General features: G+C 40.8%; 1 protein-coding gene across 1 annotated transcript in view; it reads left to right on the forward strand.

Moving 5' to 3' along the window:
* The window catches only part of RASEF (RAS and EF-hand domain containing), a 108,355-nt gene extending 84,005 nt beyond the window's left edge, over positions 1 to 24,350 (forward strand). Inside the window, exons 9-17 of the mRNA XM_073546034.1 lie at positions 1,234 to 1,313; positions 9,135 to 9,369; positions 11,146 to 11,292; positions 11,542 to 11,692; positions 13,027 to 13,108; positions 18,406 to 18,520; positions 21,165 to 21,284; positions 22,897 to 22,973; positions 23,233 to 24,350. Coding sequence (XP_073402135.1) covers positions 1,234 to 1,313; positions 9,135 to 9,369; positions 11,146 to 11,292; positions 11,542 to 11,692; positions 13,027 to 13,108; positions 18,406 to 18,520; positions 21,165 to 21,284; positions 22,897 to 22,973; positions 23,233 to 23,341 — 1,116 coding nt within the window. The 3' untranslated portion in view covers positions 23,342 to 24,350. The remainder of the gene's footprint in view (positions 1 to 1,233; positions 1,314 to 9,134; positions 9,370 to 11,145; positions 11,293 to 11,541; positions 11,693 to 13,026; positions 13,109 to 18,405; positions 18,521 to 21,164; positions 21,285 to 22,896; positions 22,974 to 23,232) is intronic.
* Positions 24,351 to 26,640: the final 2,290 nt, after the last annotated feature.

Here is a 26,640-nt window from a genome sequence, read left to right on the forward strand (position 1 = left end):
TGATTACTTTTTGAAGCCAAAAATGAAAAACATTGTTTACATTGCGCAAAAGTCATGAACTGTGTGCGCCATTTTAAAGAATTTGGTGCAAAAAAGGAACGGCAACAAATATCTCATGACAAAAAAGAAAAGCCTCAAACGAATCGGGGCTGTAATGTTCACAACACACAAAAATGGCACAAGTTTGTTTTCTTGGTTTATTCTTTTCATCGGTGCACTTGTTTGCTTAAATTGGCCTTTGCAATTGTGTAATATCACTTTAAATTTTAAAGCAAGTTCGAGACTATTGAAATTGCAGCAATTTTAGGCCAAGTAAGGCTAGTTTCACACTAGCGTTTTGGAGCGCAGCGACGGCCTGCGCACTGCCGCCGCTAAGCCCCGCCCCCTGCCACGCCTCCGCTGCATGCGTCCTGCGTCCCCTATCTTTATCACTGGGGGCGCAGGCTGTGCGCAGTATGCGTTTGGCGGCGCATGCGCCTTTTTGACGGTGCGCCGACGCAACCAAACTGCAGCAGGTTGCGTTTGGCGCAGGTCGGCGCACCGTCAAAAAGGCGCATGCGCCGCCAAACGCATACTGCGCACGGCCTGCGCCCCCCAGTGATAAAGATAGGGGACGCAGGACGCATGCAGCTTCATGCGCCGGTAGGCGGAGCTACCGGCGGAGGCGTGGCAGGGGGCGGGGCTTAGCGGCAGCAGTGCTCAGGCCGTCGCTGCGCTCCAAAACGCTAGTGTGAAACTAGCCTAAGGCTGTATTTACTGTATATTGGCCGATCGGGAACAAGCATTCTTGGGCCATTCGTTTCCTGATAGGCAGTGTAAACAGGCTTCAAATCGCCTGACGAACGAGACAAATGAGCTTGTTTATTGGTTGAAATATTTAAAATTGCTTAAAAAATCATTGTCCTCGGCATATAGAACCCTGTGCTGCCGATTATAATGACAGGTTATGTGAGCACAACCAATATTCCTGTGAACATGGGAAGCCTATCTGTCAAAACGGGCTATGAATTGACCACCGATTGGCAAACATGTAGCCATCAGCGACTGGTGAAAACCCCCCTTTTTACAGCAGACAATTTTATCAGCTAATGGCCGAATACAATGAATCATGATCTGGACGCTAGAAAAAGGCGTATTGCGATATGTCCAACCACCCACCAGCTTGACATAACCCAGTTTTCAGCTCATTTTTCATGGCAGACTTGTAAAGCAGATTGTACTTTGTCTATTTAGAGCACAAAAAACACTTCACCAGCAAGTACAATTTCCCGCCACAGTCCCAAGATGAACAGATGTAACTCTCCATATGACCGGTCAGTATCACGTTTAAGGATATCTCTTTTTTTATTGCTATTCTATGGTTGGATCAAGGTTGGTTTTGTGGGTTGATAAACTGGGCCATCGTTACCTATGGAGCTTGCAAGAACGGGACTACAAGGGTTAACCGTAGAATAGAATGGGGTCCATTCTGCTTCAGTGTGAGGTTCAGTAGCCAGGAAACTGGGCACCCCACAATAGAGCACTGTGACGCCCTCTCTGTCTTCTTCTTTACACTGATCTATATTGATGGTATTTTGTGAGTATAAGCATTAAAATGCCATATTGGAATATTATCTATTTATGCTATGGTAATACTGTCTGGAGACTGTATGGCAATTATTTGGCCACTGAAGTAATATAGCTTTACAAGACAGTGTTATAGAGACACTATATGTTAGCATTGTTTGGAAAATGCATGGCGGTATTAGTCTTTATTAATAACTTTATAGATTACTATAATAGATAATTTTCTAGAAATACAAGAAATAGATATAGTGTGCAGGAGACCTTTTTATTTATGGCCATATTTTCTCTAAAGTCAACCCTGATGTATTCACAAAAGGTAATTAAGAAATCTCAATGGAAAATAAGTATTCAACGCGTCACCAATTTTTAAAGTAAATATATTTCTAAAGGTGCTATTAACATGAAATTCTTACCACATGTCTGTAACGACCCATCCAATCCACACAGGCAAAGAAATCAAACCATAGCTGTCCATAAATTAAGTCATGTGAAATAATGAGAAATGACACAGGGAAAAAGTATTGAACACATGAAGAAAGAGAGGTGCAAAAAGCCATGGAAAGTCATGACACTAGCTGAAATCTATCAGTAATTAGAAGAAATTCTGCCACTTAGTGAAAAATAATATCAGCTGGTTTAACCAATGACATATAAAAGGTGTCAATACCAAGGTGCCACACAAGAAAGATCTCATGATGGGTAAAACCAGTGAGCTGTCTCAAGACCTTTGTAACCTTATTGTTGCAAAACATACTGATGGCATTGGTTACAGAAGATTTTCTAAACTGCTGAAGGTTTTCGTGAGCACTCTTGGGGCCATAAACCGAAAGAGGAAAGAACATAATTTCACCATAAACCAGACAAAACCAGATACTCCCTGCTGGATTTTGGACAGGGAAGTGAAAGGAATTATGAGTAGAGTTCTCTAAGAGCTAAGGACCACCTGTGGAGAGCTACAGAAAGACCTGGAATTATTTCAAAGAAAACTATAATGTATGCAACGTCCATGGTCTGTATGCATGCTTACCACGCAAGACTCCATTGCTGAACAAAAAGCATATTCAAGCACATTATGATTATTATTATTATTTATTTATATAGCACCATTGATTCCATGGTGCAGTACATGAGAAGGGGTTACATACAAATTACAGATATCACTTACAGTAAACAAACTAACAAGGACAGACTGATACAGAGGGGCGAGGACCCTGCCCTTTCGGGCTTACATGCCACAGGATGGTGGGGAAGGAGACAGTAGATTGGTGGGTTGCAGTAGTTCCGGTGTTGGTTGAGGTGATATCTCTGGTAGTGGTGAGAGAGAAGGAGGTAGTGAGGTCATTGCAGGCTATAGGCTTTTATGAAGAGATGGGTTTTCATGTTCTGTCTGAAGGATCCAAATGTGGTTGATAGTCGGACTTGTTAGGGCAAAGAATTTCAGAGGACCGGGACAATTCGGGAGAAGTCTTAGAGGCAGTTGGATGAGGAGCGAATAAGTGTGGAGGAGAGAACGAGGTCTTGAGAGGACCGGAGATTACGTGAGGGAAGGTATTGGGCAGCAGAGTTAAGGATGGACTGTAGAGGTGCGAGGGTGTTAGCAGGGAGACCACAGAAAAAGATGTTGCAGTAGTCGAGGCGGGAGATGATGAGGGCATGCACAAGCATTTTAGTAGATTGAGGGTTGAGGAAAGTACGGATTCTGGAAATATTTTTGAGCTGGAGGCGACAGGAGGTAGAAAGAGCTTGGATGTGCGGTTTGAAGGACATTGTAGAGTCAAAGGTTACTCCGAGGCAGCGGACTTCCAGTACTGGGGAAAGTGTGATGTCATTAATTGTTATAGCTAGGTCGGGTAAGGAAGATCTGAGAGATGGAGGAAAGATGATGAGTTAAGATTTGTCCACATTGAGCTTGAGGAAGCGAGAGGAGAAGAAGGAGGATATGGCTGATAGACACTCTGGGATTCTGGACAGCAGAGAGGTGACGTCTGGGCCAGAGAGGTAGATCTGAGTGTCATCAGCATAAAGGTGGTACTGGAATCCGTGGGACTTTATGAGTTGCCCCAGACCAAGTGTATAGATTGAGAAGAGTAGGGGTCCTAAAACAGAGCCTTGGGGGACTCCAACAGAGAGAGGGTGGGATGAGGAGGTGGTGTGGGACTGGGAGACGCTGAATGCGCTGTTGGAAAGGTATGAGGAGATTCAGGATAGGGCGAGGTCTTTGATGCCGAAGGAGGAGAGGATCTGTAGTAGGAGGCAGTGGTCAACTGTGTCGAATGCAGAGGACAGGTCTTGAAGCAGGTGTATAGAGTATGGTCCATTTGATTTGGCTGTAAGTAGGTCGTTAGTAATTTTAGTCAGGGCGGTCTCAGTGGAGTGATGGGGGCGGAAACCAGATTTTAGATTGTCAAAGAGCAAGTTAGATGATAGGTGGGAGGTAAGTTCAGCGTGGACGTGCTGCCCCAGGAGTTTGGAAGCGAATGGGAGCAACGATATTGGACGATAGCTGGACATAGCGGTTGGGTCGATGGTTGGCACATTTACAGTTTGCTCAACAACATTTAGACAAGCCTGTGAAATACTGGTAGAATATAGTCTGGTCAGATGAGACCAAAATTGAATTCTTTGAATGTCATAATGCACACTATGTTTGGAGGCCAAAAGACACTACATATCACAACAAAAATGCCATAACAACAGTGAAGTTTAGAGATGGGAACATAATGATATGGGGGTGTTTTTCAGCATAGGGCACTGACAAATTACATATAAATAAAGGAAGAATGAATGGACAGATGTCCTGAGACATTCTTGATAAAAACCTTCTGCCATCTACCAGGATGATGGACATTTCAGCAAGACAATGATCCCAAACATACAGCCAAGGAAACTGTTAAATGGTTTCAGAGAACGAAAATATACAGTCATATGTAAAAGTTTGGGCACCCCTATTAATGTTAACCTTTTTTCTTTATAACAATTTTGGTTTTTGCAACAGCTATTTCAGTTTCATATATCTAATAACTGATGGACTCAGTTATATTTCTGGATTCAAATGAGGTTTATTGTACTAACAGAAAATGTGCAATCTGCATTTAAACAAGATTTGACCGGTGCAAAAGTATGGGCACCCTTATCATTTTCTTGATTTGAACACTCCTAACTACTTTTTACTGACTTCCTGAAGCACTAAATTGGTTTTGTGACCTCATTGAGCTTTGAACTTCATAGCCAGGTGTATCAAATCATGAGAAAAGGTATTTAAGGTGGCCACTTGCAAGTAGTTCTCCTATTTGATTCTCATATGAAGAGTGGCATCATGGGCTCCTCAAAACAACTCTCAAATGATCTGAAAACAAAGATTATTCAACATAGCTTTTCAGGGGAAGGATACAAAAAGTTGTCTCAGAGATTTAACCTGTCAGTTTCCACTGTGAGGAACATAGTAAGGAAATGGAAGAACACAGGTACAGTTCTTGTTAAGCCCAGAAGTGGCAGGCCAAGAAAAATATCAGAAAGGCAGAGAAGAAGAATGGTGAGAACAGTCAACGACAATCCACAGACCACCTCCAAAGACCTGCAGCATCATCTTGCTGCAGATGGTGTCACTGTGCATCGGTCAACAATACAGCGCACTTTGCACAAGGAGAAGCTGTATGGGAGAGTGATGCGAAAGAAGCCGTTTCTGCAAGCACGCCACAAACAGAGTCGCCTGAGGTATGCAAAAGCACATTTGGACAAGCCAGTTACATTTTGGAAGAAGGTCCTGTGGACTGATGAAACAAAGATTGAGTTGTTTGGTCATACAAAAAGGCGTTATGCATGCGCTGTATTGTTGACCGATGCACAGTGACACCATCTGCAGCAAGATGATGCTGCAGGTCTTTGGAGGTGGTCTGTGGATTGTCCTTGACTGTTCTCACCATTCTTCTTCTCTGCCTTTCTGATATTTTTCTTGGCCTGCCACTTCTGGGCTTAACAAGAACTGTACCTGTGTTCTTCCATTTCCTGTACAATAAACCTCATTTGAATCCAGAAATATAACTGAGTCCATCAGTTATTAGATATATGAAACTGAAATAGCTGTTGCAAAAACCAAAATTGTTATAAAGAAAAAAGGTTAACATTAATAGGGGTGCCCAAACTTTTACATATGACTGTATCTCCTAGAATGGCCCAGCCAATCACCTGACTTGAATCCAATAGATAATTTATGCAAGGAAATAAAGCTCAGAATTCATAGAAGGAGTCCGCAGAATCTTCAGGATTTGAAGAATGATTGTGTAGAAGAATGGGCCAAAATCACATATGAGCAATACATGCAACTAGTACATAAGAGGCGTCTTCAAGCTGTCATCAGCATCAAAAGGCTTTTGCACAAAGTATTAATTATATTCCAGGAAACGTGTGCAATACTTTTTCCTGTGTCATTTCTCATTATTATACTGTGCATAACTTAATTTATGGTTTTATTTTCTTTGTCTGTATGGATTAGATGGGTTGTTATCGACATCTGGTGAGATTTTCATGTCAATAGTGCCTATAGAAATATATTACTTAGAAAATTAGTGACATGTTCAATACTTATTTCACCCGCTGTAAATCTTACCATTATTTACTAAGAACCTATTACCATTCCTGATGAGTTTGTTTTTTATTTTAGTGTTTTGTGTTCTTCAAGAAATAACAATTCTGGAGCATCTGTTCCTAGAACTCCAAATTGTGGTGTTCCCCTGTAATTCTGTCTAGAAATCTACGATTTGGTGGGGGGGGGGGGGCCCTACACAATTTGGCAATGTTGTGTTGGGTGTTGTTCAAGATACAGTCACAGATGAGAAAAGAACTATTTTATTTAGAAGCGAAGATATTCTTACTCGGTTTTGATAAATGCACAAAGAAAACACATCAAACAAACATTTTGCCAGAAGGCTATATCCGCTGTGCTGGACAGTTCAGCACCCAAGAGAACTGTTTCTGCTATTTTCTGTATGGGAAATTACCTGTTGGCGTGCCCGTCTGAACCGGCCACCATTACTTTATTACACCCTGAGAGAAACTGGTTAAATTAAGTGTGTCCAAAGCTCAGGATTACCTGCGGTCTAGCCGGTGAGCAATACTGAGGAGGCTTGTGCTATAAGGCTTCCACACCCCCCCCAATCCTGGTATGCATGGCACCCCATTCCTCATCCTGTATTGCATGGTCCCCTCACCTCCCAATCCTGGTATGCATGGTACCCTCTCATCCCTCTCCTGGTGTGCATGGTACCCCCTCATCCCTATCCTGGTATGTATGGTCCCCTCACCCCCCAATCCAGGTATGCATGGTCCTCTCACCCCCCATGCTGGTATGCATGGTCCCCTCACCCCCCTATCCTGGTATGCATGGTACCCTCACCCACCCCAATGCTGGTATGCATGATCCCCTCACCCCCCTATCCTGGTATGCATGGACCCCTCACCCCCCTTATCCTGGTATGCATGGTCCCCTGACCCCCCTTATCCTGGTATGGATGGTCCCCTCACCCCCCTATCCTGGTATGCATGGCCCCCTCACCCCCTATCCTGGTATGCATGGTCCCCTCACCCCCCTATCCTGGCATGCATGGTCCCCTCACCCCCCTATCCTGATATGCATGGTCCCCTCACCCCCCAATCCTGGTACGCATGGTCCCATCACCCCCCCTATCCTGGTATGCATGGTCCCCTTACCCCCCTTATCCTGGTATGCATGGCCCCCTCACCCCCTATCCTGGTATGCATAGCCCCCTCACCCCCTAGCCTGGTATGCATGGTCCTCTCACCCACCTATCTTGGTATGCATGGTCCCCTCACCCCCCTATCCTGGTATGCATGGTCCCCTCACCCCACAATCCTGGTACGCATGGTCCCCTCACCCCTCGTACCCTGGCATGCATGGTCCCCTCACCCCCCTATCGTGGTATGCATGGTCCCCTCACCCCCCTATCCTGATATGCCTGGTCACCTCACCCCCCAATCCTGATATGCATGGTCCCCTCACCCCCCAATCTTGATTTGCATGGTCCCCTCACCCCCTATCCTGATGTGTATGATCCTCCTCACCCCTATTAAACTGCACACATACAAAAAAAAAAAGAATTTATACTCCCCTTTCTTTCCTGTGCTCCAGCGCTGTCCCGTTCTGCCGGAGGCCGAGGGAGGAGTGTGGGGGAGGATTGTGGCGTCGCAGTACGCGGATGCCCATACCGCGCTGTCCGGCGCCATATTGCTGAAGACACACTGTAAATGTGTCTTCAGTAAAATGGCACCGGATAGCACTATGCGCATGCGCGATTCTGAAGCGCACTCCTAACCTGGTCTCCGACGAGAAGAGAAGCACTGCGGCAACGCTCCTCCCGGTCAGGTAAGTATATAAGTATGGCGCCAGAGATCGCGGTATGCATTCAGTGTCTACCGCGATCTCCGGCACCATACACACTCCCTGTACTGTTGGATGCCTTCTTCTGTCTGGAGCCAGACTGTGCAGGTGTGTCGCGCTTGCCCAGTCTATAAAGGCTTCGAACAAAGTGACGCTTCCAGCGTTATATTATAGATGTTTTGTTTGAAACATACATGGCTGTGTGATTATGGTTGGTGTGGACCCACTACGCAACTAGCCGGGCTTGTCTTGGAGGGGCGTGACTATCTTGTTTTCACTTGAGCCTCGGATGTTCAGGATAGGCTTGGGCATTACAGTAGTCACCAAGGTGCCACTTCAGGTCAGTGTCCAGGCCTGCATCAGCTGTCCATCGGGTCAGAGGCACAAAATACAAAGCACAGAGGGTAAAAATAGAGACGTAATCAAACAGTCTGAGGTTGGGGTGGGCAGCACAGGTTCAAAATACAAAGCTGGGGTCAGGTGCAGAGAGATCAGACTAAACGAATAAATGAGTCAGGTTGGTAACAGGAAAGACAAAACAACATGGCACTTAGACAGGTACCTAGAGACTGACTGCAAACTAGAACTTAAGCTCAGGCAAAGTGTGGAGGGTAGAGCTGCCTAATATACCCATTGTTGGCAGGGGATAGGCCAGGGAAAAAAAACTCTGCAGGATGCAGTGGTTTAAAATTCATTCAGAGTCAGGCTGCGCCTCCCTAAACCTGGGTGGAGATTCTCCTGCAAACAGAGGTTGTATCAGTGCTGAAGGAAGCTCAGTGAGATGACCTGACACTAGGATGAGCAGAGCGTAGCACGCAGTGAGTAGGACAGTGTTGCAAGTCATGCTAGTGACCGGGATGACAGGCTGGAATAATGTAGCCATCTCTGACCCTTGTTGCCTCTGGTTCATTCAGCAGAAATCATATAACAGGTTTCCTTTAATAAAACAGGCATGTCAGTAGTTAAGTACAGGACCTTGGGAAGGGAAGTAGGGGATTATAAGATCACTATCACTACAAAAAGAGCTCCAGTCATGAAAAGAAATGCTATTAATTCAGCATAACATTTTGGATCCATTTAGAAAAAATGGTAGTTTTACTTTGCCTCTATAGTACTTTGAAATATGTAACTAATATGTCACTGACTTCCTAATGTTAACTATTTTGTTGGCAAGGTCTCCTAGATCATCGTACTTAGATGAGGACTACGATACTTTGGCAGTGTGTGATCCCATGCAGAGAATCAACTGTGAGGTTGACAGCCTTCCTGAAAGTTGTATAGACAGTGGACTGTCCACTCTGAGAGACTCCAATGAATACGATTCAGAGGTGGAGTACAGGCCTCATAGAAGCTTTCAGCAGTCAAGATTTACTCATGAAGTTTATGGTGGTGATGCTTCAGATACAGATGTGAGTACTTGCAGCAGAACAGACAATTCTTTAAAAGGAGCCTACTAACATTCTCATATAGAGGACATGCTTAGAGAGTTTTTCCAGTAAGCATTTCCACAGGAGTCATATACAGCTCTGGCAAAAATTTAGATACTACTGCAAAATTTTCAGTTTGTATGATTTTTCTCTTTATAGGTATATTTTTGAATAAAATATAAATTGCTTTTTTACTCTATAAACTACTGACAACATGTCTCCGAATTTCCAAGCACTAAATTTTGTATTTATTTTCAGAAAATGAGAAATGGTCAAAATAACAAAAAAATGCAGTGCTTGCAGACTTCAAATAATTCTAAGAAAACAAGTTCATAATCATTTAGAAACAACAATACTAATGTTTTAACTCAGGAAGAGTTCAGAAATCAATATTTTGTGGAATAACCATGATTTTTAATCACAGCTTTCATGCGTCTTGGCATGCTTTCCACCAGTCTTTCACACTGCTTTTGGGTAACCTAATGCCACTCCTGGTACAAATATTTAAGCAGTTCTTCTTTGTTTGATGGCTTGTGACTATCCATCTTCCTCTTGATTACATTCCAGAGGTTTTCAGTGTTGTCCAGGTCTGGAGATTGGGCTGGCCATGACAGGGATTTGATGTGATGGCCCTTCATCCACACATTGATTGACCTAGCTATGTGGCATGGCACATTGTCCTGCTGGAAAACACAGTCCTCAGAGTTGGGGAACATTGCCTGAGCAAAAGGAATCAACTGATTTTCCAGGATAGCCTTGTATGCGGCTTGATTTATACGTCCTTCGCAAAGATTAACCTGCCCAATTCCAGCCTTGCTGAAACTTTCCCAGATCATCACTGATCCTCCACCAAATTTCACAGTGGGTGCAAGACACTGTGGCTTGTACGCCTCCCCAGGTCTCCGTCTAACTATTAGACGACCAGGTGTTGGGCAAAGCTGAAAATTAGACTCATCAGAGAAGATTACCTTACTCCAGTCCTCTATGGCCCAATCCTTATGGTCTTTGGAAAACTTCAGCCTGGCTCTCCTTTGCTTCTCATTGATGAAAGGCTTTTTTCTGCCTTTACATGACTTAACCCCTGTCTCTAGGAGCACGTAAAATATGTGCTCATCTCTCTGATATACATCTTTTGCGGAAGAAAGTGGTCCTTAGCAACTTGTTTTTCATAAGGACATTTTTTCTGGTCATTGATTCCTTCATTGTCTCCTTTGTGATCACCAGAATGGATCTATTCCACACTATCACCTTCTTTCCCCTAAGGAAGTTTGCATCCTTTTCTATAGCATAGACCTTTTTTTTTCCTCTGCCAAGTTTAAACACTTCACATTTGGTCTGTCTTGGACATGACGGAATCATATTTGTAGAGTAGACATCTCTCTTTTGAGTGTCCCATTACTTGTGAACAGACCTTGTTACATAGAGGTCTGAATGGAATTTGGCCAATTTATGAGTCTCATATGATGCATATCTTGCATCTAGCAATGCCATTAGTTGGGGTTCTTTTTCATCCATACAGCATACAGTACCCTTCTAATTTTATTAGAGTGCTTCTACTTCTTTCTACTTTTCAGCAACTTGACTTTTCACATAAAATACATGCGATGTGGGTAGGAGCTCTGCTGGTATTACTCAATCCTGACTAGTACTCGTCAAATACGTATTGGTTCCTCCCAAAAACTGTTGTAAACGTAACTGTGCTATTTTCAACATGAAACTAATGTAGTACAGTATGTATTCTTTGTTAACGCTCTACAGGTTCCTGAAATTCGCGATGAAGAATCCTATGCTCCTGAATCTGGAGGCTCATTTCTCGATTGGAAACCATCGCGTCCAGTCAGCAGGAGCAGCTCAGGTGCATCATCGAGAAAGTGTATCTCAGCGTTGCCGGCACACATTACAAATGTAGGTTTCTGTGACTGTATTTCGCAGTTCCCATTCAAGTCAGTGTGTTGTCTGTGTAATGTCAAGCCAAGTCATGAGGATCCTAAAAAATGTGAACTCCCATCCCAACTCTATTTACTCAGATTTCCCCAAGTGAAAAAGAATACAGTATATAGTTCCCAGGACTTATTTTAATGTAGAAATAAAACAATAGGCATAAGTGTCTCCTCTATCTTTTTATTGAAAATAAAATGTCCTTTCTCCTTCCAGACAGATACTACTGAAGATAATGTAAGCAAATTTTCGAACACAGAGAAAGCGTACAAAATAGTCCTCGCTGGCGATGCCGCTGTCGGGAAGTCTAGTTTTCTCATGAGACTTTGTAAAAATGAGTTTCGAGGCAACACAAGTGCAACACTAGGTATGTTACTACACCCAGACGAGGTATTGTAACAGTAGCGGAAGTCAGGTAGGTTAGACTGCATTGAGTGCATGAATGTAGTGCAGAGACATAGAAAATGAAGCCCAGGACAACAAGCAAACTTTTCCCACTCTCTCATCATTTCTTAACAGTTTTTCTGTAACTCATTAATACCCTTTAACGAGTCTTGTAATATGACTTAGGATAAAAGCCAAATCTGAATCTCAATTTGCAGACACGACACCTTACCCATTAGACCTTAGTCCAGAGCCTCTCACCTAGCCAGTCAGTTCTCATACTTTGCACTGACGAGGGTCAGTAGCCCGAAACACCGTGTCTGCAAATTGAGATTCTGATTTGGCTTTTATCCTAAGTCATAATGCAAGACTCGTTAAAGGGTTGATTGTGACGTGTAAGATCGCTACTACCAACAGGTGGCGCTATAGAGTTCAAGTCCTCTTTCTCTCTGAAGAGGCAATTTGCATATTATTTTCCCAGAGGAGCACTGCACGGCGAATAAGCCTCCTTACCTTGACAAGCCAGAGCTGGTATGTCACTCTCCACAAGGAGAAATTTTACCCCTTAGACCTCATTACAGATCCTCTCACCTAACCAAGTCAGTTCTCATACTTTGCACTGACGAGGGCCAATAGCTCGAAACACCATGTCTGCATATTGAGATTCTGATTTGGCTTTTATCCTAAGTCATATTACAAGACTCATTAAAGGGTTGATTGTGACTTGTAGGATCGCTGCTACCAACAGGTGGCGCTATAGAGTTCAAATCCTCTTTCTCTCTGAAGAGGCAAGTCAAAGGTAAAATTTATTTTCAGTGAATAAAGATTTTCCCATTACTGAGATAGGAGAAGAGAGTTGGTGCTCATAAAGTTCTATGAAAAACTGTCACTTTAGTTTTATGAGAACTTGCAGCAGAATGTCAGTTTTCTCTAACTACTTTCTACTAGTGATCTGTGAACATGCTCAGATAAGGTGTTATCCAAGATTGCTCGTGTGCTTCAGCGTGCTCTAAAAATATGTTCCCATGGCTGCACGTTTATTGGCTGCAACACACGTGGAGATTGCCTGTTTGTTAGAAAAACCCTGCATGAGTTACAGTTGTCCATCAGCCATGAGACATACAGGCGTGGGGGCTCAAACATATTAATCGAGCACGCTGAAGTCACTCAGAACCAGAGTATGCTCGGATAACACCTTATCTGAGCACGTCTCTTATTTTCATGTGTAATATTGATTCATAAAAATTAAAAGGACACCTTTTTTTCTGTTTTTCAAGAAATAACTTCAATTTTTTTCAATTTCTTTCCTAAAATTAGGCGTTGATTTTCAAATGAAGACCTTGGTGGTGGATGGGGAACCTGCGATACTACAATTGTGGGATACAGCAGGTCAAGAAAGGTGAAGCGTCCAAAGTTTTATGGTTATAGCTCATTAGAATCATAGAATCATAGAATCATAGAATCGTAGAGTTGGAAGGGACCTCCTGGGCCATCTGGTCCAACCCCCTGCTCAAAGCAGGATTCGCTAAATCATCCCAGTCAGATGTCTGTCCAGCCTCTGTTTGAAGACTTCCACTTAAGGAGAACTCACAACTTCTCGTGGCAGCCTGTTCCACTCATTGATCACTCTGTCAAAAAGTTTTTTCTAATATCTAATCTGTGTCTTCTCCCATTCAGTTTCATCCCATTGCTTCTAGTCTTTCCTTGTGCAAATGAGAATAAAGTTGATCCTTCTACAATGTGACAGCCCTTTAGATATTTGTAGACAGCTATTAAGTCTCCTCTCAGTCTTCTCTTTTGCAAACTAAACATTCCCAAATCCTGCAACCTTTCCTCATAAGACAGGGTTTGCAGACCGGTCACCATTCTGGTCGCTCTTTTCTGAACTTGCTCCAGTTTGTTGATGTCTTTTTTAAAATGTGGTGCCCAAAACTGGACACAATATTCCAGATGAGGTCTGACCAAAGAGGAGTAGAGGGAAATAATGACTTCACGTGATCTAGACTGTATGCTTCTGTTAATACATCCTAGAATTGCATTTGCCTTTTTTGCTGCTGCATCACACTGTTGACTCATATTCAGTCTGTGATCTATTAGTATACCCAAGTCTTTTTCGCATGTGCTGTCACTTAGCCCTATTCCTCCCATTCTATATATGCTTTTTTCATTTTTATTGCCCAGATGTAGTACTTTGCATTTCTCCCTGTTAAAAACCATTCTGTTAGTTGCTGCCCACTTCTCCAGTTTATTTAAATCTTTTTGAATCCTCTCTCTCTCTTCTCTAGTATTAGCTATCCCTCCTAGCTTTGTGTCATCAGCAAATTTAATCAGTTTACCCTCAATTCCTTCATCTAAATCGTTGATAAAGATGTTGAACAATACAGGGCCCAGGACAGAGCCCTGTGGTACCCCACTTGAGACATTCTTCCAACTGGATGTGCAGCCATTTACGACCACTCTTTGGGTCCGATCACTAAGCCAGTTATGAATCCACCTAACAGTTGCCTTGTCCATTCCATACTTAGTCATTTTTTCAATAAGGATTGTATGAGAGACTTTGTCAAATGCTTTGCTGAAGTCAAGATATAATATATCTACAGCATTTCCTTGATCCACCCAATCAGTGATACCGTCATAGAAGGAAATTAAGTTAGTCTGACATGACTTATTAGTTACAAACCCATGCTGACTCTGTTTGATCACTTCATTCTTATCCAGGTATTGACATACATGTTGTTTAATAATTTGTTCAAAGATCTTTCCTGGTATAGAAGTCAGACTCACCGGCCTATAGTTGCCTGGGTCCACCTTCTTCCCCTTTTTGAAGATAGGAACAACATTTGCTCTTCTCCAGTCTTCTGGCACTTCTCCTGTTCTCCAAGAATTTTCAAAGATTATGGAGAGGGGTTCAAAAATTTCTTCTGCTATCTCCTTCAGTACTCTGGGGTGTAATTCATCTGGACCTGGAGACTTGAATTCATTTAGGTTAGCTAAGTGTTTCCTCACTATCTTTCTGTTTATAGATATCCTGGATTCTTCTATTCCCTTAATAGGACAGTGAATAACAGTTGGTGTTACATTTCCTTTCTGAGAGAAAACAGATGCAAAATAGGAATTTAAAAGTTCAGCCTTCTCAACATCCTGTCTTACCATTTCATCATTTTCATCCTGTAAAAATCCTATAGCATCTTTGACTTTTCTTTTACTTTTGACATATCCCCAAAATCCTTTATTAATGCTTTTGACATCTCTTGCAAGCCTCAATTCATTTTCAGCTTTAGATAATCTGATTTGTGCCCTGCAGGTTCTGCAGACAGCATTATATTCTTCTTTAGATATGCCTCCCTCTTTCCATTTTATAAGCATTTTTTTCTTCCTTTTTAGCATGTGCTTAAGTTCTGTGTTCACCCATCCTGGTTTCCTTAAATGCTTCCTATTCTTCCCTCTTTTCGGAATTGTTAACAACTGTGCTTTGAGAATTTCATTTTTCAAGATTTCCCATCCTTCCTGGACATTTTTGTCTTTAAGGATATCCAGCCATTGGATCCCTCCAATTATCTTTCTGAATCCCTTAAAATCTGCCTTTCTGAAATCTAACCTTGACGTCTGAGTCTTCACAGGTCTTCCGCCTCTAGTTATCCAAAATTCTAAAATAGCATGGTCGCTGCCTCCTAGGGTCCCAGCCACTTTTACCTCCTCAACCATTTCCTCCCTGTTTATAAGGATTAGATCCAAGGTAGCAGTTCCCTTTGTTTTCTCCCCTACCTTTTGGAAGATAAAGTTGTCAGCAAGAGAGGATAAGAATTTCCTTGACCTGTTAGTTTTGCCTGAGAGAGATTCCCAACAAATGTCTGGATAGTTGAAATCTCCCATGACAACTATGTCATATTTTTTGGAGAACTTGGCCATTTGATGCATAAAGAGTTCATCCATATCTTCAGCTTGCACAGGCGGCCTGTAGTAAATGCCTACAATGGTGTCCTTTCCATTGTTCTGTCCTTGTATTCTTACCCAAACAGTTTCCACAGAACTCCCAGTCTCTGAAGCTTCAATCTCTGTGCAGATATACGCGTTTCTAACATACAATGCAACACCCCCTCCTCGTTTATCAAGTCTGTTTCTTGCAAATAAGTTGTATCCTTCTAGTCTTGTATTCCAATCATGTGTATTGTCCCACCAAGTTTCAGTGATTCCAATGACATCATATTTCTTTTCCTGTGTTAGTAGTTCCAATTCTCCTTGTTTGTTGCCCATGCTTTGTGCATTAGTATAGAAACATTTTAGTTTGTGATTGGTTTCTCTTTCTCCAATATTTTTATTAATTAGATTCTTTCGTCTTTGTTCTTCCTTTCCACTTCTAATAGCAGAGTTCTCAATATATTCATTATATTCATGTCAAAGATCCTGTCCCCAGCGTCCACTTTATTGTTTTGTTGTCATTAATTCATGAATTACCGTATTCTTAGAACTCTAAGACACAGTTTTTCACAAGAATAAATCTTGATAAGAACCGTGGTTCTTACAGTTCGTTTATAGTCCACTCAGACACATGGTTTGCCAGTCGTACATGTGTCCCTCTAGATGGCCAGTAGTGCTAGTGATTAAGCTGTCAGTACCAAGAGAAGAAGCACTGGGTTTCCAGAAAACAGAACTCGTCACAAGTCGGTCCCAGTGATGTCAGCTTTATCTACAACTGCCACTACCTGGAGATCACTGCTGAAGATTAGTATGAACTTTGAAGACTAGGAGAGGTTCTATCGTCATTACTTGGAGGGGTGTTTTGGGATGGCGCATTTTAGAGGAGGGAAGTCCTGCCACAGCTGCTGACGAAGGGACCAGTGACAGTAGAATTAACAGGGGTATGGGAACACATTGATATTGTCACAGCGAGGGTAATGGATGTCAGCTGGAGGAAGAAATGGGTTTACGAGACTAAGATATGTGATCCAAACAAAGCTTTTACTGGAAAACAGTGCATGCAAAAGAGGGGTGCTTCTAATGGGAGATCCAAGAGATACAGTTCCTAGAAAAAGTATTCAAACACTGAACTTTTATATTTTTTGTCATAAATGTATTTATTGGGTGCGAATTTATGTGATATACAAACACTAAGTAGCAAGTATTTGTGAAGTTTCAATGAATTGATACATGGTGTTCTTAATATTTTATAAATATCAATCTGAAAATTGTGACGTGCATTTGTATTCAGCCCCTCTGAGTCAATGCTTTGTAGGACCATCTTTCAATGCAATTACTGCTGTAAGTCTTTTGAGGTATGTCTATGGCAGCTTTGCAGATCTAGATGCTGAAATTTTTACTCCACTAGCTTAGTGAGATTGGATAGAGACATCTGTGAACAGCAATTTACAAGTCTTGTCAGATTCTCAATAGGATTTAGGTCCAGACTATGATTGGGCCACTCACATACATGAAAAAGCTTTGACCTAACCATACATTGTAGATCTGCCAGTATGTTTAGGGTTGTTGTCTTGCTAGAAGATGAACCTATGCCTCAATCTCGTCTTTTGCAGCCTCGAACAGGTTGTCCTCCAGGATTGCCCTAAATTTAACTTGATCTATCTTCCCATCAACTATGACCATCTTCTGTGTCCCTTCTAAAGAAAAGCATCCCCACACCATGTTGCTGCCACCACCATGTGTGACGGTGGGGATTGTGTTTTCAGGGTGATGTGCAGTGTTAGTTTTCCACAACACATAGCCTTTTGCATTTATCCCAAAGAGTTCTATTTTGGTCTCATCTGACCAGAGCACGTTCTTCCACATGCCATCTAGGGGACACAGCTGGCATGTGGAAGAAGGTGCTCTGGTCACATGAAACAAAAGTACAACCTTCAAATTGCCTACAAAGGATTTTCTACAAAGAATTAAAAATTAACATTTTATTTATGGTAAAGTTAGTTTGTCCATTGACTTTTGAGGTCCTAAAATGAGGAGCCTTTGTAGAAAAATTATTGTAATTTCTAAACCTTTCACAGGATATTTTTGTTCTTTCCCTTTAATTAAACCTGAAAATCTACAATTTAATTGCATCTCAGTTGTTTTATTTTAGATAAAAAATATTGACATGCAGAGCCCAAATTTCGACGATTCAGTCCCTGTCCAAACATTTCTGGACCTGTATTTGGAAATCTATCTATCATTTCCTTAATACTTCCAATACTTGTTACTTTATGTTGGTGTATCACATAAATTCCCTATAAAATACATTTATGTTTGTGGGTGTAACGTGAAAAAATGTGGAAAAGTTCACGAGGTATGAATACTTTTTGAAGCATTTTCTGGGAGGGGTACATCATTGGATAGGGCTATGTTCATATGTACAGGAGTGCAGAATGTGTGCTCCAGATCTGGGTGTGTATGTAATGTACTTGCTTCAGAGAAACACTATCTGACTATTAGCTTTTATCTGTCACAAAAACTCACAAAAATGAGTTCTATTGACCCCCTGCAACTCATTACAGAACCAGACAACTTTTAATTAGTAAGAGATATGTTTATTCTATTTTTGGTGTAAGTCAATAGGTGCATATTATAGTAAAGGCAATATTATAGTCCAAAAAATACAGTAATCCTGAGTGATTGAGAGGTTTTATTTTATTACAGAACTTTGGAAAAAATGTAGATTTCCAACTATTAGTATTAACAATAACAAAATCACTAACTTTGTTGTTTCAGGTTTAGGAGCATTGCAAAGTCTTACTTTAGAAGAGCCGATGGAGTTTTGCTTCTCTATGACGTGACTTGTGAGAAGAGCTTCTTGAATGTGAGGGAATGGATAGATATGATTGAGGTAATATCTTAGCGGACAATATATATAGGCATATACACCCTTATGTATAGGTGTATAATTGAACCTCAAATTAAATGTATCCTGTCATCTGATTCTTACTGCATAAACCACACAATTGCAGCCAGGCACAGTAGATATAAAAAGTCTACTTACCCCTGTTAAAATACCAGGTTTTGTCATGTAAAAAAATCATACTAAGAAGAATAATTTCATATGCTTTTCCACCTTTATTGTCAATCATAAACTGTACAATTCAATTGAAAAGATTTCAGTATTTTTCGGTAGAAGTCTATCAGCATGGCACATCTAGAATTGGCAATCTTTGCCCATTCTTCTTTGCAGTAGCACCCCAAATCTGTCAGAATGCATGGTCATCTCCTATGTTCAGCCCTCTTCAAACCAACCCATAAATTTTCAATTGGAGTCACATCTTGACTCTGGCTGGACCGTTCCAAAATGTTGATCTTTTTCTGGCAAAGCCATTCTTTTGTTACTTTGGAGGTATGTTTACTGTCATTGTCATATTGTCATGGTGAAAGGTGAAATTCCTCTTCATCTTCAGCTTTTTAGAAGTGGACTGAAGGTTGTTTGCAAAACGGACTGATATTTGGAACTGTTCCTGATTCCCTCCTCCTCAACTAAAGCCCCAATTCCAGCTACCAAAAAACAGCTTCCACCATGCTTCACTTTGGGTATGGTGTTTTTTTAAAAAAAATAGATGTACATTGTTGGCTTTGCGCCAAACATATCTTTTGGAATTATGGCCAAAAAGTTCAAACTTGGTGTCATCAGCCCATAGCACTTTTTCCCACATGCCTTTGGCAGACTTGTAGATTTTGCCAAAATATAGCTGGACTTAGATTTTTTTTTTGTAACCCTACCCCATAGACATATTGAGAATACGGAGATTGTTGCCATATGCAGTACACCATTCATACTTGCCAAAAATTAATGCAGCTTATTTAATATTGCTGTAGGCCTCTTGGTAACTTCATGAACCAATTTTCTTATTGTCTTTTTATCAATTTTTGAGGTATATACAGGTCTAGGTAATGTCACTCTTGTGCAAATTTAAGCCATTGGTGATGACTGTCTTCACAGTGTTCCATGGTATATTTATTGCCTTGGAAATGTTTTTATATAATTCTCTTGACTGATAACTTTCAACAATGAGATCCTTTTGTTGTGTTGTAAGCTGTTTACGGATGATTGATTTTGCAGTAAAATGCAGCTAAGAAAATGTGAGGAAAATCCTAGAGAACGGCTAAATTTTATAAGGTGTTAATCAGCATCACTGTAAATGATGGCAGCTGTGTACTGACTGCTATTTAACATGAGTTTAAAAGTGATTGGCTATTTCTGAATATAATCATATCCCCAATTATACTAGGGTGTTAACATTCACACTTATGCAATCACATTATTTTAGTTTTGATATTTTTATTTTTCCCCTCAAAATAATTTCCCTTTGTTTCCCAATGGATTTGTACAGATTATTGGTAACTTTAAAGATGAAAAAAATTCTGAAATCATACTTAATGGTATGACATTTTTTACATGATAAAAACCATGCCTGGGTATGTAGAATTTATATGCTCTAGCATTTCAGAGAATGTATACTTTAAAGATCTGGCCAAAGACCATAGCCGGAGATGAGACTAGTCCGGCGCAACCCCCAACGGACTCTGTCAGCACTGCTGCAGGTGATCAACAGGTCTCTTCCTCACATGTACATAGGTAGAAACCTGTCAATCACACATATCAGCCCTGGGAAGATCCCGGATAGGGATAATAATATAACTGGCTGCAATTGTGCAACCGGTCAGCATTAATCAGGTTCCCTTTATATTAAAGGTTGTTCAGACTCAGTAAAAATAGACATTCATTATTCAACTAAATTATGGCATTGACTGTTACACTACAGTAATTCTGAAAAATTGACAAATATGTATTTTATAAAAGTTATCAAAGGCATTTACATTTTTTTGGCAAATTAAGTGAAAAACAGAAAAAGTAATGCACCAAGACTTGCAACATAGGGCCTGAATCATTATTGCATTTGTGCCTTTTTTGTCTAATTTTTGGTGTATTTCAACTGTTTTTCATTTGCACTTTATTGCTTTTTCCAATTGGCACCAGTTTTTTTTTCCATATTTTGCACAACTGCAATCCATTCCCCCAGAGTGGTTTTATGTTCACCTGACATTTTTGCTCAACTTTTGTGACCTTTTATCTGAACATCCAACTTTTTGTGCTAAAAAATGTTCAGAGTTTAGGAATCACGCCTGCTAGTTTGAATAATTTGGTCGTCAACGAATATGAAAACCAAATGACTTAAAAAAAATGCAAATGATGAATAGGGCCCCAAATGTTCAACAGGTTTATTCACGCCACATGTATGAATTTTCTGCTGAAATATTTTGCACGTGTGGTGTTGAAACCTGAAATCTGAGATTTTTTCTCAAATCCTGATTGTGTTACTTTTACCATATCTTTTGGATGTCTGAAAGGATAGTTCCAACCTTATGGTAATGTGCACCTAACCTATTTATGCTGCATGATTGGAGTGTGTGGCGTCAAATGTATTTTTTTTAATTATCACTATTGGTGTTTATATAATTTAAGTTGTCATGTTGCTTTGCAGGATTCAACAAATGACAGTATACCTATCATGATGGTTGGAAATAAAGCTGATCTCCGACAAACACTCTCAGAACAAGGTCATAAATGTGTACCAACCAGTTATGGAGAGAAGCTATCCATGGTAAGTGTCAAAAGCGAAACAAGAAAAAAACTAAGAAAAACTGAAATAAGCAGTTTAAAGCACCACTCCAGTGTTTTTCTTTATTTCAGTGCTGGAGTGGTGCAACAAAATCTAAGTTCCTTGACCCTAGTCTTATACTTACCAGCCACCGTCTTCAGCTTTTCCTGGCGCCGCTCCAGTCTCATTATATTTCTCTGAAAAAGGCTCCATGAGAGTTGTAACAATGGCCTGGAAATTGATTTGTTTCAATCTAGGCAGTGTGTCCATTTCAATATCCCCTAAAACTCCCCTATGGCTTAATCGAAACTTTCCACAGTTATAACTTTGATGGTATTTCTTTTTGGACCTCTTATGGAATCAGATATCTTGGTCAAATATTTCCTAATCAATCTAGATTCACCTCTTTCCAGGGAATGCAGGAGTTACTGTATACCATATAGTGTACCTAGAGAGGCCTGGATGTCTTCCTGGAGCATAACAATAATGTATCTTACAGTTATTAGGTTCTTTAGAAGGACGTAGATCTGGGGATTTATACTGATGGAATATATGCTGAACTGGATGGACAAATGTCTTTTTTCGGCCTTGCTAACTATGTTACTATGTTACCTAAATCCAGGTTTTTCCATCATTTACAACTTCGGCATGTTACCCAGTCAGAATTTGGTTCTTTGGAGATCCAGGTAGAATTGTCATCTCTTGAATTCCTGCTTTGTACATCAGATTTTTCTAAACCCCTCTCCAATATATAGTCTGTTGGCTTGCTCTGGTTATAAAGGCACATCAGAGGTGGCAGGATACCATGCTGAATCTTTGCAATGATGACTGGGAGGATTTTACTGATTTCTTTTTAAATTTAGTGGTCTGGTACCATGATCATGCCGTTTTGCTCCTCTGCTCTTAAGTTCTTGAATACCCATTTTGATTTCCCAAGTGGTTTCCCCACAAAACCTTTTTGCTAGGTGTTGGAGACCTCATTGTTTCAAGCACATAAGAGGATTTTTGTTTCTAGATTTCTACTCTTTTGTGCTCAGGAAATTGTGATTGTGGCTTGGACATAACCTAACACCCCTACCCTGTCCTAGTGGCTTATCTGATTACTGATATGTACCCCACTATGAGATATTTTACATGATTCCTAAGTGACCCCAGCAATTTGACAAAACCTGGGCAGAGTGGATATGCAACAATGCCACGGATTCCCATTAATCTGCTTACGGAAGCCTTGGGCGGCTGGTGAATAGTCTCAAGTTGCCTATTCTATTGTGTTTGTGGGTGGGAGTGTGTGAGAACATACATGTGTGTAATTGTATGAACGGATTATCAGTCATATGGAATAGTTTACATTTTTATTGTATTACAAATACACAAGCTTCATGTATCGTTGTCAATTCTTCTTTTACTGATTTCATATCAGGTCATAATATAGTATACTTGTACTCTTGTGCAACCCCTGCGAAGTTGTTTACTGGGGTACACAGTGGTGTATTATTATTCTTTATATCGCTGTTGTTAAAAACGTTAAAAAAAATTAAAAAAGAAAAAAAGAGATCATAACATTGTAATCTAATTAGGGATTGATGCAGCAATTTTTATTCTATTTCCCGTATAGACGTATGGGGCTTTATTCTGTGAAACTAGTGCCAAAGAGGGATCAAATATTGTGGAGGCCGTCCTTCATCTTGCACGGTATGTATATTGCTTACAACAAGGTGAAGATTACAGCAGGAGGTAAAATAAACCGTTCACGGTAAACTGGGTCATTGCGTGACAATAAAGCAATACAATTTATTATTAGCCATAGGTATTTCCTATGATGTAACCCTCCATATTGTTTTGAAATACTGCGCGCACTCTTGAGTGGGCCGCTGCTGGGATCTAACCATTGGGGACTGTCTGCAGCCGTGTGTGCTGGAAGATTTACTCTCTATTTTCTTTGTTTGTTTAGGGAAGTAAGAAAGCGCAGCGATAATGAAGATGACAGAGGATCTGTAACCAACCTTTCGGGAGCCATTACCAAAAAGCCGACACAAATGAAAAACTGTTGTAACGTCTAACCTATTCTAACAAGCCCCCTTACAATCATACAATGCTACTTTTTCTAAGTTATTTTGGACATTGGATTGTACATAAGCGATACTGTGTTCCCCCATTGCTTGCTCCTCTAATGCACATTGCACCTGGCAACTGATATGGTATTTATGTATCAGTACATGTATAGATTACAATAAGTATATGAGATAAAGGATTATTGGAAGGGATCAGTCCTCTTACTAAAACACGTGTTCTTCTGTCTATGTATGGGAGATGTTTATCGGCCTGTTTTTGTACATTTATTTATATATGTCACTTTTTATGCTTTTATTGTGGGGGTTTCTGAAAACCACTTTTTAAAGTGAGTGTGTCAGCGCAAACTGACAGTGTAAACTATGTACACAGCCATGTAGGGGATATGGTCTCTACAAAAAAAATCTCACTTTTAGGGTGCATAACACGGGCGAGGATCGCATCACAGTGCACGGACTGGCTGGCGGCTCTCCTGACCAGAGCGTGCCAGCTGCCTAGAAATACGTGCTGTCACGCTCGGGTAAGGAGAGATGCTAGCCAGTCAGAGCATTGCGATGCGATCGTCGTTCGGCCATCTGACTGCACACATAGGGTATTAATCGCTTGGTACTAATATGCTAATTAAGGTGCTCAGTGCACCCGGTGTGGCCAAGAGGCTCAGTGCAACATTCAGACCACTGGTTTGTGGAAGGGGAATTCATACAAAGCTAGTGGGCGGATCAGGGCACTGAACCCTGTGTTTATGCCAAGGGTGCATTGATCAGCCTAATTAGGATATTTAATTGCCTCAGTTTCTACAGAACCAAGGCACCGATTAGAACACCAAATATGAGATTCTTAGAGGTGCTATATCTACTATAAGGCTATGTTTATACGTTTATAGTCAGTTTTGGCAGATATACTTCCTTTAAGCACTATGTCAACGTCCTTGTATTTGTCCTAAATTTGATTATTACTCTTATACTGTACATAATTTATTAAAAAAAATCAATGCCAAAATTGTGGTTGTGTTTTCTTTTTAATATTTCATTGTAAGCAGGTGTGTATGGTTAAGTTCCTACAATGAGTTTTTGATGCTGAATATTTTCATTGCGCAGGAAACGCTTCGTCTTACACTTCCAGCAAAGAGGATGGGATTTATAGAAATCTTCTGCCCACTGTGCTTTTATTTACGTTGCTTAACCTGACCTGTGGGGCGTTTTTTAAATTTACAATATGTAAACTTCTCTTGCGGGTTCTGCAATTAAAAAATTGATATGAGACTTTAGTGCATTTCCACTGTGTAGACACACTAAAATGCAAGTAATCCTCATATGAGTATATCTCTAAAATCTGTCAAAGCAAAATACCAGGAAGTGTCAAAACCAATAGAAAAATATTAAAAAGATGTCATTATAAGCTGAAGTTGAGCAAAAAGATTTGTCCTTGACCATCATCCAGTCTGGTCTTCCATAACAGCAGGACCAGGGCAGTCTTCACTTCTACCATCAGCATTAGCATCATGGGAACCTAACGCACTTACTAATGCTGGCCCAAGAATGCTGGCTGCAAAAGTACAGATTGCCTTGGTTCAGCTGCTTATGAAGACAGAACTCAAGGCTGAACCATGGCAGCGATAATTTTTTTGCTCAACTTTTTTGCATATTAGCTCCTAAATACCTTTAATCCTTTAATTAGCAATTGTTTTTAATGCAAAGTTAATCAGTATATTCATTCTTATCCTGTTTGTATCCAGTCTGTATTTTTCCCTATATGTGCTGTGTCAGTATCTGAACCTGTCTCTGTATCCTTCTGTGTCTGAATCAGCACCTGTTTCCACTCCAGCTTTGTCTGATTCAGTTCCTTCCTCCAAAACTGTTGTCTGAATTAGTCCCTACCCGAAACCTGCTGTAGCAGCTTACTTTCCTAATCTGTTGTGTCTGACTCTGTAACTTTCCTTAAACCTTCTGTGTCCGAACCAGTACCTATCGCTAATCTAATCTGCAGTGCCTGAATCAATGCCGATCACTAAACCTGCAGTGTCTGAACCAATACCTACAGCTCTGGCAAAAATTAAGACACCACTTTCAAATGTTCAGTTTGTCTGATTTTTCTCTTTATAGGTATATTTTTGAGTAAAATGAAAATTGTTCTTTTAGTCTACACACTTCTGACAACATGTCTCCGAATTTCCAAGCGATAATTTTTTTTTTTTTTTTCTGAAAAGGAGAAATGGTCAAAATTAAAAAAAACTCAGTGCTTTCAGACCTCAAATAATGCTAAGAAAACAAGTTCATAATCATTTAGGAACAACAATACTAATGTTTTAACTTAGGAAGAGTTCAGAAATAAATATTTTGTGGAATAACCATGATTTTTAATCACAGCTTGCATGCGTCTTGGCATGCTTGCCTCCAGTCTTTCACACTGCTTCTAGTGCAAAAATTTAAGCAGTTCTTCTTTGTTTGATGGCTTGTGACTATGTATCATCCTCTTGATTACAGTCCATAGGTTTTCAATGGGGTTCAGGTCTGGAAAATGGGCTGCCCATGAAAGAGTTTTGATATGGTGGTCTCTTAATTTTTGCCAGAGCTGTATCTCCAAACCTGCCGAGTCTGAACCAGTACCGATGTCTACTCACTGTGCAACATTAGGGATCTTTGTGTACAGGGTGGTCCATTTATATGGATACACCTGGGTGGGCCATTTATAAAGTTGGATCCAAAATGGTCAACTTCAAAATGGCCACCATGGTCACCACCCATCTTGAAAAGTTTTCCCCCTTCCATATACTAATGTGCCACAAACAGGAAGTTGATATCACCAACCATTCCCATTTTATTCAGGTGTATCCATATGAATGGCCCACCCAGGTGTATCCATATAAATGGCCCACCCTGTACACTTGCTACTTCATAGTAAGTACCCTGTGTGAATCTGGCTCTGTATGACCGGTATGTACTTATCCTTATGTTCATCCTGTGTGAACTTGGTCCAGTCTGTACTGTTTGTACCTATCCTATCATGTGAACATGCTCCTATCCGGTGGGATTGTCAGGTTCCATGCTTGACCGCATCTGCTGCTTCCATGCTTGACCACATCTGCCGCTTCTGGTACTTCTGCCACTTCTGGTGCTTGACCTCATCTGTGGTTTCCTCCTTGACCACATCTGCAATTTCCTGCTTGACCACATCTGCAGTTTTCTGATTGAGAGCATCTGCGATTTCCTGCTTGACCTCATCTGTGATTTCCTGCTTGATCACATCTGCAGTTTCCTGATTGACCGCATCTGCGGTTTCTTGCTTGACC

The sequence above is a fragment of the Dendrobates tinctorius genome, unplaced genomic scaffold (assembly GCF_039654945.1).
Source record: "Dendrobates tinctorius isolate UK_male_01 unplaced genomic scaffold, ASM3965494v1 ptg000144l, whole genome shotgun sequence".
Lineage (NCBI taxonomy): Eukaryota > Metazoa > Chordata > Amphibia > Anura > Dendrobatidae > Dendrobates > Dendrobates tinctorius.